Consider the following 12,177-nt stretch of genomic DNA (forward strand, 5'->3'; position numbering starts at 1 on the left):
TAAAATGACAATATCGCATTAACAAAAAATTAGAAGTAAAGAGAAAAAGAGAAATGGGACAGCAATAAGTAAGGAGGTCTTCCCAAGGGATTTTGTTGATCCGCTCCATTCCTGGGAAATTCGCGGTACTGCTTCTCCTCCCCTGGACCGGTGAGCACAAGTCCTGCGAGCGGGTCACCTTCCGCCCAACTTCCCGACAACAGCCTCAGGGTGGTCCCCTTGGCCCCGCCCCCTCCACCTGGGCGCCCTATGGGCCACGCCTCCCCAGGGCGCCCCGCCCCGCCGCCGTCCGATTCCGGGAGGCGCGAGTCGGCGCGCTGACGTCCGACGCTCCAGGTACTTTCCCCGCGGCCGGCCGGGCCCGGCGTGGGGGCGGGGCGGGGTGCGGAGCGCGCATGCGCCGCAGCGCCAGCGTTCTCCCCGGATCGTGCGGGGCCTGAGCCTCTCCGCCGGCGCAGGCTCCGCTCGCGCCAGCTTGCTCCCGCCGCCATGTCTGCCACCGTCGAGCGGGAGTTTGAGGAGTTGGATGCTGAGAATCGCTGGCAGCAGCTGTACTTGGTGAGTCACGGGCTCGCGCAGCAGCCGCAGTCCTCCGCCGAGGACCCAGGCTCGCGCTCGCCGGCTCCCTCCCGCCTCCCCCGCCTTCTGCTCCGGGCGGAAGTGGCGGAGCGCGGGCCGCGTCAGGGGCGCGCGTGCGCCGACCGAGTCTCTGATCCCTTTGGAAAAAAATGACTTTAGATGGGGGGGGGGGGGGTGGGTTCTTCGTGAGCGCAAGCGCAAAGTCGGTTCTCGAAGGCGGCTCCACAGCGGCACCTGGTGGCGGGCTAGGACGGGCTCCGCGGCCGGGGGAGGGGAGACCCCGGGAGGCTGGGGAGTACCGGTGAGACCCGTGGGCGATTCGAGAAGCTGCTGGGGGCCGTGAGGAGCCTGGCGGGGCTTGGGCGGGGGGCGCGGGCGGGCGGCGGGGAGCCGGCGGCAGCCTCGCGGTCGCTCGCATGCTCCGGTGCCAGGCTCATGCCCATGGACACCTTTTTCGCTGGCCAGGTGTTCTGTGGCCGCGCGGGCGGAGGCTGACCGCGGCACCCATTTCCAAAGGCGCGGCCGGCTCTTGCCCCGGTTGTTGTGGGTGACTCCGGGGCCTCTCGAAATGGCAGTGCCTAACCGTAGTGGTGGCGGAAGCTCCCGGCGAATCAGCAGTCATCGTGTTTTCAGAGAGCGCAGTGTCTTCAGCGCGTGGGTCGTCCTCCACAAACAGCTTCCAGACACGAGAATAGGGTTTGGTTGTTTTAGTTAAAAGAAAGAATAAGGATGTTCTCTTTTAAATTTTATTTACTGAGGAATAGTTAACGTACAGTAAAATACACAGATTTTATACATGGAATTAAGCGAGTTTTCTAAATGTATGTACCTGTGCAAGCCCCAAGTCAAAATAAAGAGCTTTTCCATTACCTCGAAGGTGCTGTCATGCCCTTCTTCCATCTCAGAGACCACTGTTCTGATTTCTTACCACCATACAGTAATCTTGCTTGTTGTTAAACTCATCTGAATGGAATCATGTAGTTGAATTCTTTTGTGACTAGATTAACTTGAGAACCCTTTAATTCAAATAGGATTTTATGCCTTTTGAAATGATTTAGATGCTTGTTCTGTACTGTTTAATTATTAGCATATTATTCCCAAGATTGAATTGGGTGGTTGGTGAGTTAAATGCTGCTGCTCCTGCTGCTGGGTTCACTCTTTTTACATTAAAAAAAAAAAAAAAAGTTTTCCTGTAAATTTGGATGATCCTGGGTTTTTCCCCATTTCATTTAGTTAAATGACAGTAAAAAGTGTTTCCTTGGTCATTATGATTAGAATGTAACATTTTCTTCTTGAACACATTATCAGGAAGCGTAATAAATACCCTGATTCACAGGAGTACAGAGTATGTTAGAATAGAGTACTAACTTTTAAGAATGTTGGTAAGGGCTTTACCATTTATAGAACATTTTAAATGCAAATTCTAGTAGGAATCTTTATGTGAGAGCCTGCCAGCTGTCTCTTCTCCAGTTACATTTGTTTAAATAGAAGCTTCTGTTTCCAAGTTGCTAGCAGTATATCAAAATACAGCTTTGAGAAGAGAAAGGTGAATGCTGCAGCTTAATTCAGCTTAACATTTTGGTTAGACAGTTTGATTTTGGGGGGGGATGGGGGGTATCATTAATGTCTTTGAAAATTTAATGAAAACTGTAATCCCTCTCACCAAAAAAATGTACTTTCTTACATCCACTGAAAATTTCACATTTAGTTTCAAGGGGTTCAGGAAACCCTTCCATGGACTCATGCCAAGGAATCCTTTAGTGGGTTGTTCATTGCTCTTATTATTTTTTCCTAATGGAAGAGAAGAGCACTCTTTGGTCAGTAGAAATCATGCAATAAATATACCCTCTCTCTCTGACCCTCCCCCTGTTCATGCTCTGTCTGTCTCTGTCTCAAAAATAAATAAACATTAAAAAAAATTAAAAAAAAAAGGGGGGGGCGCGCCTGGGTGGCTCAGTCGGTTAAGCGTCTGACTCTGGCTCAGGTCGTGATCTCGCAGTCAGTGGGTTCGAACCCCGCGTCGGGCTCCTGGGCTGACAGCTCGGAGCCTGGAGCCTGCTTCGGATTCTGTGTCTCCCTCTCTCTCTGACCCTCCCCCTGTTCATGCTCTGTCTGTCTCTATCTCCAAAATAAATAAACATTTTAAAAAATTAAAAAAAAAAAGAAATCATGCAATATACATGCTATTACAGTAAACGTAGATCACGAACCAAGAAAGTTAGTAATGGAAAGCAAGTATAGGAAGAGATTTTCCTTTGACTCTAGAATATCCATTCAGCCACACTACAAATGTATTGAGCATCAGTGGTGTGCCAGTCCCTAGCTTTGGGCCTTGGAGATTCAACAGAGAATGCAACGGAGTTCCTTCTCTTGAGTTCACATTCTAGGACTTGTTCTTTTGAGGGCCTCATTGCAATTCCCCATTTTCACTCATTTACTTGTAACACATCTATTATGTGTCAGCATTAGACTGCGTCCCAGCCTCAAGGATCCACCCTGCCATAGAGTAGTAAATAGGTAAGAAGATGAAAACATAAAGTAAGAAATGCAAAAGCTAGTGTTAAGCACAGGGTGCTGCCTAGTCACCCAGAGGGGTGCACCTGGGAATTCTGGTGATGCTTCCTGGAGAAGGGATGACCTTACCAAAGTCTTGAAGGACAAGTTGGCCAGGTGTAGAGAATAAAGGAGGGGAAAAGAATTAGTGCTCCAGAGAAGGAAGGAATGTGTACAAAGGCACAGATCATAAAATCCCATGAGGACTACCAACAAATTAGTAAGATCATTCTACTAGTGTGATGGATGGGGCTAACTCTAGGCAAGTAGCACAGAGAAGTAGTCTCTTGAAATAAACCTGAGGAGAAATGTTGACCTCCTGAACTAAGGCAGTGGCAGGAGGAATGAAGGAAGGGGGGATACACATTTGAAGTGGGAGGGGGATAGATGTATTTGGTCTTGAAATTGTTCAATTCAGTTTGAGATACCTGTGAGACATCAAAATGGAAGGAAATAGTTTAATATATCAATTTGGAGTTCAGGAGAGGCCTGAGCTGTAAATAGCATTTTGCAAATCATGAGCACATAGGTGGTCTTTGAGGTCCTAGATGTGGATGAGATCCTCCAGGGAAAATAGGGAGAGTTTGGAAATGCTGAAGGCCAACAACAGAAATCTTGACCACCAACAACAATTAAGGGCATAGGTAAAGAAAGAGGAGCTTGCTAAAAAGAGTGGAGAGGAATAGCCATGGAAGTGGGGAGACAACCAATGGTGGGTGTGAAGGGAGTTGATGGTCAGGAGGGCCACATGCAGCAGATGGCACAAAGTCAAAACTGAAAGGGCCTTTTGACTTAAGGACTGATGGTCAATAGATACCTTTTTTTTTTTTAAATTAAAAAAGTTTAATGTTTATTCATTTTTGAGAGAGAGACAGAGTGTGAGCAGGGGATGGACAGAGAGAGAGGGAGACAGAATCTGAAGCAGGCTCCAGTCTCTGAGCTGTCAGCACAGAGCCCGGCCCAAGGCTTGAACCCATGAACCGTGAGATCATGATCTGAGCCAAAGTGGGACGCTTAACTGACTGAGCCACCCAGGAGCCCCAACATATCTTTAAAGAGAGCAATTTCAGTGGAGTACAAAGTCAGATGCTGAGCATTGAGAAGAGAAGGTGGGAAGAAGTACAACCAAGCAAGTGTAGACTGTTTTTTTTAAATAAGCTCAGCTTGACCAATGGAGTGGGGAAGGTAGCTAAAATGAAGCACATTTATGTCCCTTCACTACTGAAAACCTTCAGTGGTTTCCCATTGCTCATAATGTAAAATTCAGATCCTTCTGTGGCTTGCAAGACCACATGGCCTGCCTGCCCATATGACTTTCTTCCCTCTTTTCCCCTGGGTTCTGTTCCTTGAAAAGTGCATGACCATTCTCCCCTGAGGGCCTTCATAATTGTAGCTGTCTTTGCCTTAGCACAACTTCTCCCCTTTTTCCCCGCACTTTTGCTTAACTGCCTCCTACTCATCCCTGAAGTCTCACTTCCTTAGGGGGTGCTTTCCTGACCCTCCCATGCAGGATATAATCCCCTGTTACATACTCCATAGCATCACATGACTTCCCCTTTCATAGCAATGTGTTGGATGCAATGCAGCAGTGATTATTTAGGGAACACAAATTTGCATTAAGCAAACCACTGTTAACTTGAGTAGGGAAAAGTGTTTAAGTGGGCTCTCTGCTTTGATGATCACAAGACAGGGTGGTATTTGTGTTAGGTTTTTTGTTGTTTTTGTGTGTGTGGTGGTTTTTGTTTTTTGTTTCGGCAGTGCTAACTGGATTAGGAAAAGAAAAGCTTTGCTGTTTTTTTTTTTGTTTTTAACTTTTTAAATGTTTATTTGTTTTGAGAGAGATGGAGAGCACAAGCAGGGGAGAGGCAGAGAGAAGGAGAAAAAGAATCCCAAGCAGGCTCTGCACCATCAGCACAGAGCCTGGTGTGGAGCTTGAACTCATGAACTACAAGATCATGAACTGAGCCGAGATCAAGTCAGCTGCTTAACCAACCGAGCCATGCAGGTGCCCCAAGAAAAGCTTTGCTCTTGAGCAAAAAGTAGATGTAACTAGAAATTGGACTTGCTTAGTGGTATGAGAATTTTTACTTTACACCTTCTTGAAAGTCTTGCAGGAACAGTGAATTTATTATTTGAGTCTGAAACTCTTCAGCCCCTTACTTTTTTTCACCCAGTTTGAAAAGTTGGTTTTACAGCTTTTGATAATAGGAGATTTTGTGTCAGAGCCAAACAGACTATGAATTTATCTTTTTCACTACCTCATCAGAGCTTCATGCAGGCAGTGCCAGTGCCTTGCACAGCATCAGGCACCTAGTAGGTACATGGTAAATATTGTTGAATAATGACTTCTTACCAGAAAAGGGTGACTTGATATGTTTACATGTTGGGGTGGCGGTGGGGGGAAGGATAAGCCTAAAGAGAGAGGTTGGAGGTTGAAAAATAGAAGGAATTACTGTTTGAGCCAGAAACCTTGGAAAGCAGGTGCTGATGGGAGTAAGAGCACACAGGTTGAAGAACTGGCCTTGAAAGGGCACAACTAGCAGTAGTGAGATTGCTAGAAAAATCTAATTTGGTCTGACTGACTAATGACATTAATGTAGTCTGAGGTTAACTCTCGCTTTTTGAGAAATGTTCATGATTGCTTTTTTGCTTTTAGTCACTGTTGATTGCTCTCTGAATCAGGCTGGGGCATGAGAGGGGCAGAGAAAGAATGGAGTTTTGTGAGCTTTCAGGGAAGGGAGTACAACTGTAGGGAAATAGCAAAAAAAACAAAAAATGTAAGCCATGGAATAATGTTTCTAGTAAATGGTGGCTCAGAAAGAATTTGGTTGACTAATCAGAGTTTAGGAACCATGAAACTCTTAACTGGTCATTTTTCTTTATTAGAAGTTTGTAGTTCAGGATGCCTGGGTGGCTCAGTTAAGCGTCCAACTTCAGTTCAGGTCATGATCTCACGGTTGGGGAGTTCGAGGCCTGCATCTGGCTTTCAGCTGTTTAGCGCACAACCTGCTTTGGATCCTCTGTCTCCCTCTCTTTCTGCCTCTTCCCTGCTTGCGTGTGTGCACATACTCTCCCCCCACCCTTACCCCCCCCCGCCCTAATAAATAAACATTAAAAAAAAGAAATTTGTAGTTCAAATATTGTCAGTAAGAGCAGGTTGTGGGTTTTTTTTGTTTTTGTTTTTAATGTATTTATTGTTTGAGAGAGTGAGAGCATGCACACTAGCAAGTGGGGAAGGGGCGGAGAGAGGGTCAACAGAAGATCCAAAGCAGGCTCTGCGCTGACAGCGGCTAGCTCTATGCGGAGCTCAAACCCCATGAGTTACGAGATCATGACCTGAGCCTGATGCTGAGTCTACTGAGCCACCCAGGCGCCCCAAGAGCAGTTTTTTACTACTTGGGCGTCAACTACGTTTTGGAAGTAAGGTATCAAGGGAAGTCTTCTAGTATTTATAGTAGGTAGTCATAGGGTAAAAAGCAAAGCCTGCTTACTCTAAAACACTTCCCTTTGCATTGTGTACTACACATTGCCCTGCAGTTGTTTAATCTTAGGGTTTGGGGTTTCACATCGTTGCATGTGCTCTTGCTGTATCAGATTCCTTGAATTTCCTTGAAAATAGCCTGTTTTCTCACACCTTGGAGTCTGCACATGTTGGATATGTTCTGTGCCTACCTTATCTATCTAGGAAACCTCTTTAAGACTAGACTGTGGTCTCTTTAGGCAAAGCTATATGTTCCTTCTCTGATTCCTGAACCCTCTGTGTTCTTTTATTGGAGTATAAATCACATCGTTTTAGAATTGTCTGTTAGCTCCTTAAGGAATGCTTTGTTTTTGTTTCCCCATCATTAGCCTGTAGGTCTGAGATGTTAGATGACCAGTAGTCACTAAACAAAATAATACTGTTTCCTTTTAAAATGTCAGCACCTTGGGGCACTTGGCTGGCTCAGTCAGTGGAGCATATGACTCTTGATCTCAGGGCTGTGAGTTGGAGCCCCACATTGTGTGTAGAGATTACTTAAAAATAAAATCTTAAAAAAAAAATGTCAGCACCTTGGTTTATTCCAGCCCCCTCCTTCACAGCTGAGGAGACACCCGTCCAACATGAGGTTATGATTTATGTAAGGTTACCATATCCAGTGGTGGTACAGATGGGATCCAAATCCTGTCCTTATTTTTTTTTTACATTTATTTATTTTTGATAGAAAGAGCGTAAGTGGGGGAAGGGCACAGAGAGAAGGAGACACAGAATCCAAAGCAGGCTTCAGGCTCCGAGCTGTCAGCACAGAGACTGACGCGGGGCTCAAACCCACAAACCGCGAGATCATGACCTGAGCCGAAGTCAGATGCTCAACTGACTGAGCCACCCAGGCGACCCTGAATCCTGTCCTTATAATTCTCATTTCTGTGTTACCCCAATTTGTCAGTGTGACTGTTTACATTGCTTTCTCCTTAAGATCTACTTGAGATTAATGGAACAGAGGGAGTCATTTAAATTTTTCATAGCAAGGAGGGAGTGGAATGTGTTATAATAGGTGGGGTCATTTTGGGGATTGGAGGCCTCTAACACAGTATCTAGGATCCATCGATTAGACTGGAAAGTGATTTCCAAGTCCCCTGAAACTGTATGTGTGAGTGTACCTGAGTATTTCATTTCTAGGTGATTCCATAGCTTTTGTCACATTCTCACATGGATCTCTATGACAATAGGTAAGGACCACTGCTTTAAGAGAGAGCAGCCTTGGGAATGGTGCCCCAATAGAGAATATATAACTGGAAGTTATAACTAGGTTTGCCTCTGATATATGTTCTGTAGTACTGATGCCTGTCTGCAATTGTGGAAATTCAGACAGTCACAGTTGTCCCCTAGCCTTTCTAGCTTGCCTCTTTTTCAATTTTTTGATTTTAATGTTTATTTGTTTTTGAGAGACAGAGACAGAGCACGGGCAGGGGAGGGGCAGAGAGAGAGGGAGACAGAATCCACGAAGCAGGCTCCGGGCTCCGAGCTGTCAACACAGAACCCAACGTGGGGCTTGAAACCATGAACCATGAGATCATGATCTGAGCCAAAGTTAGACTCTTAACCCACCAACTGAGACACCCAGGCGCCCCTAAAAATTTTTTTTTAATGTTTATTTATTTTTGAGAGAGTGTGAGCAGAGGGGCAGAAAGAGAAGGAGACACAGAATCTGAAGCAGGCTCCAGGCTCTGAGCTGTCAGCACAGAGCCCAATGCAGGGCTTGAACTCACAAGCTGTGAGACAGATCATGAGTTGAGCTGAATGAAGTTGGATGCTTAACTGACTGAGCCACCCAGGTGCCCCACTTTTCTTTCTTTCTTTCTTTCTTTCTTTCTTTCTTTCTTTCTTTCTTTCTTTCTTTCTTTCTTTCTTTCTTCTTTCTTTTTAAGCCGCTTGTATTTCCTTTCTTTTTTTGATATGTTGGAGATCTTTACACATTGAAGAAGTTAAGCTTTTGTCATATATTGCAAATACTTTCCAACCTATCAGTTACCTTTGACTTTGTTTATGGTATTTTTTCATGTAGAAAACTTACGTGTTTGCAAAATCAGATTTATGAGCCTTTCTAGGTTTTTGTGCCATGACTTAGAAAGACCTTGTCTATCTAAGGTAGCCATCCAATTAAATTTTTTTTGTGTGGGAAAATATATAATAAAATGTGCCATTTTAGCCATTTTTAAGTGTACAATTCAATGTCATCGATTCCATTTATATTGTTGTGCAACCATCACCGCTGTTTCCAAAACCCTTTCAGCACCCCAAATAGAAACTCTGTACCCATTAAGCAATAACTCCCTATTTCCCCCTCCTCCTGTTAACTTCTGCTCTACTTTCTATCTGTGAATTTGCCTATTCTAGAGACCTCATGCAAGTGAAATCACACAATGTTTTTCCTTTGTGTCTGGCATTTCACTTAGCATAATATTGTCAAGGTGGAACTATGCTGTAGCCTGTTATCAACTTCATTCCTTTTTATGGCTGACTAATATTTTTTTGTATGTATATACCACATTTTGTTTCTCCATTCATCTGTTAATGGACATTTAGGGTGTTTCCACCTTTTGACTATGAATAATGCTGCTGTGAACATGGCTGTGCAGATATCCATTGGAGTCCTTATTTTTAATTGTTTTGGATTTGGACCTAGAAGTGGAGTTGCTGGATAATATGGTAATTCTGTGCTTAGCTTTTTGAGTAACTGTGAACTGTTTTCCTTAGTGGCTGCAACATTTTACATTCCCTCTAGCAGTGTTTGAGGATTCTGATTTCTTCATATCCTCACAAACACTTGTTATTTTCCATTTTTAAAATTATAGTCATGCTAGTAGGTATGAAATGGTTTAGATTGCATTTCTGTAATGACTAAGCATGTTGACTATCTTTTAAATGTGTTTATTGACTGATTGTAAAACTTTGGAAAAATGTCTATTCAAGTCCTTCACTTTTTTTCCCCCCTAAGACTTCATTTTTTAAGAGCAATTCTAGGTTCACAGGAAAATTGAGGGGAAGATACAGAAATGTCTCACATACTTCCTGCTCCCACACATGTATATCCTTCCCTTTATCAAAATCCCTCGCCAGAGTGGTATGTTTATTATAATTGATGAGCCTACATTGATATATCATAATCATCCAAAGTCCATAGTTTACCTTGGGGTTCATTTTTGATGGTGTACATTCTGTGGGTTTAAACAAATGTATTTGAATCCAGCCATATGGCATCATACATAAAAACCCTGTGCTCTCCCTATTCATTCCTACCTCCTTTTCCCAACCCCAGCAACCACATTGATTTCTTTTACTGTCTGCATAGTTTTGCCTTTTCCAAAATGTCATATGGTTGGAATCCTGTAGTAAGTAGCTTTTTCAGATTGGCTTCTTTCACTTAGTAATATGCGTTTAAGGTTCCTATGTGTCTTCATGGCTTGATAGTTCATTTCTTTTTTTTTTAATTTTTAAAAAATGTTTATTTATTTTTGAGAGAGAAAGCATAAGCAGGGGAGGCACAGAGAGAGAGGGAGACACAGAATCCAAAACAGGCTCCAGGCTCTGAGCTGTCAGCACAGAGCCTGATGCAGGGCTTGAACTCACAAACTGTGAGATGATGACCTGAGCCGAAGTTGGACGCTTAACCAGTTGAGCCACCCAGGCGCCCCGATAGTTCATTTCTTTTGAACACTGAATAATATTCATTTGTCTGGATGTACCATAGTTTGTTTATCCCTCACCTGCTGAGGGGCATCTTGGTTGCTTCCAGGTTTTGGCAGTTATGAATAAAGCTGCTATAAACATCAGGTTTTTGTGTATATGTAAATTTTTTACTTCTTTGGGTAAATACCAAGGAGTGCAGTTGCTGGATCATATGGTAAGAGTCTGTTTAGTTTTGTAGGCCAAAACAGCCAAACTTTTTTAGAACTATACCCTATTGGTGGGAATGCAAACTGGTGTAGCCACTCTGGAAAACAGTGTGGAAGTTCCTCAAAAAGTTAAAAACAGAACTAGCCTATGGCCCAGCAATTGCACTACTAGGTATTAATTCAAAGTATAAAAAAATACTGATTTTAAGGGGCACATGTACCCCAGTGTTTATAGCAGCACTATCAACAATAGCCAAATTATGGAAAGACCCCAAATGTCCATTGACTCATGAATGGATAAAGAAGGTGTGTGTGTGTGTGTGTGTGTGTGTGTGTGTGTACACACATACACAATGGAATATTACTCAGCCATCAAAAGAATGAAATTTTGCTATTTGCAATGACATGGTTGGAACTAGAGTGTATTATGCTAAGTGAAATAAGTCTGAGAAAAATACCATATGATTTCACTCATAATGTGGTATTTAAGAAACAAAACATGAACATAGGGGAAAGGAAGGAAAAGTAAGATAAAAACAGAGGGAAATAAATCATAAGAGACTCTTAACTATAGAGAACAAACTGAGGGTCACTGGAGGGGAGGTAGATGGGGGTGGAAGGATGAGTTAGATGGGTGATGGGTGTTAAAGAGGGTGCTTGTTGTGATGAGCACTGGGTGTTATATGTAAGTGATGTATCAATGAATTCTATCCCTGAAGCCAATACTGCACTATATGTTAACTAACTTGAATTTAAATGAAATCTTGGAAGAAGAAAAAAAAAAACAAAATGGCTGTACCATTTTGTATTATCACCAACAATGAATGAGTTACTGTGTTTTATGTCCTTGTCAGTATTTGGTGGTGTCAGTGTTCCAGATTTTGGCAATTCTAATAAGCGTCTGCCTATTTTTATGTTGTTTGTCCTCTTGTTCAATGGTAGGAGTTCTTTGTATATTGTGGTTATTAATCCCTTATCAGATATATGATATGCAAATATTTTCTCCCAATATGTGTTTCCTTTTAAGTGTATATTGTTACTTGATGTTCAAAAGCCTTTAATTTTGATGAAGTCCTATGTATTTTTTTGTCACCGTGTGCTTTTGGTATCATGATTTAAGAAACTATTACCATATCCATGATTATGAAGATTTTCAATCCCTGTGTTTTCTTCTAAGAGTTTTATAGAGTTAGCTCTTACATTAGGTCTTTGATCTGTTTTAGTTAACTTTTGCATATGGTAATGGTCCAGTTTCATTGTTTTGCTTGTGGATATCCATTTTTCCCAGAACCATTTGTTGAGAGATTTTCCTTTCCACACTGAATGATTTTGGCCTGCTTGTTGAAAATCAAGATCTGAGGGTTTATTTCTGAATTCTATATCCTGTTCCATTGATCTCTGTGACTGACTTTATGTTATACCACATTGATTTGATTACTATAGCTTTGCAGTAAGTTTTGTAATTGGGAAGTGTGTGTCCTCCAACTTTGTTACCCTTTTTCAAGATTGTTTCAACTCTTCAGGGTCTTGTGAAATTCCATATGAATATTGGGATGACTTTTTTCATTTGTGCAAAAATTGTTGCTGGTATTTTGATAGCGATTACATTAAATTAGTGTATCACTTTGGGTCATTTTGTCACCTTAGTATTTAAATCTTCCAATCCATGAA

General features: G+C 42.8%; 1 protein-coding gene across 3 annotated transcripts in view; it reads left to right on the forward strand.

The window, feature by feature from the left end:
- Positions 1-328: 328 nt before the first annotated feature.
- The window catches only part of PTPN2 (protein tyrosine phosphatase non-receptor type 2), an 84,673-nt gene continuing 72,824 nt past the window's right edge, over positions 329-12,177 (forward strand). For 2 of the 3 annotated variants that reach the window (XM_027068413.2, XM_027068412.2), the window contains exon 1: positions 329-558. In XM_027068413.2, coding sequence (XP_026924214.1) covers positions 490-558 — 69 coding nt within the window. In that variant the 5' untranslated portion in view covers positions 329-489. The remainder of the gene's footprint in view (positions 559-12,177) is intronic. The other variant, XM_027068414.2, reaches the window with a different exon arrangement.

Source organism: Acinonyx jubatus, chromosome D3, assembly GCF_027475565.1.
Source record: "Acinonyx jubatus isolate Ajub_Pintada_27869175 chromosome D3, VMU_Ajub_asm_v1.0, whole genome shotgun sequence".
Taxonomy (NCBI): Eukaryota; Metazoa; Chordata; class Mammalia; order Carnivora; family Felidae; genus Acinonyx; species Acinonyx jubatus.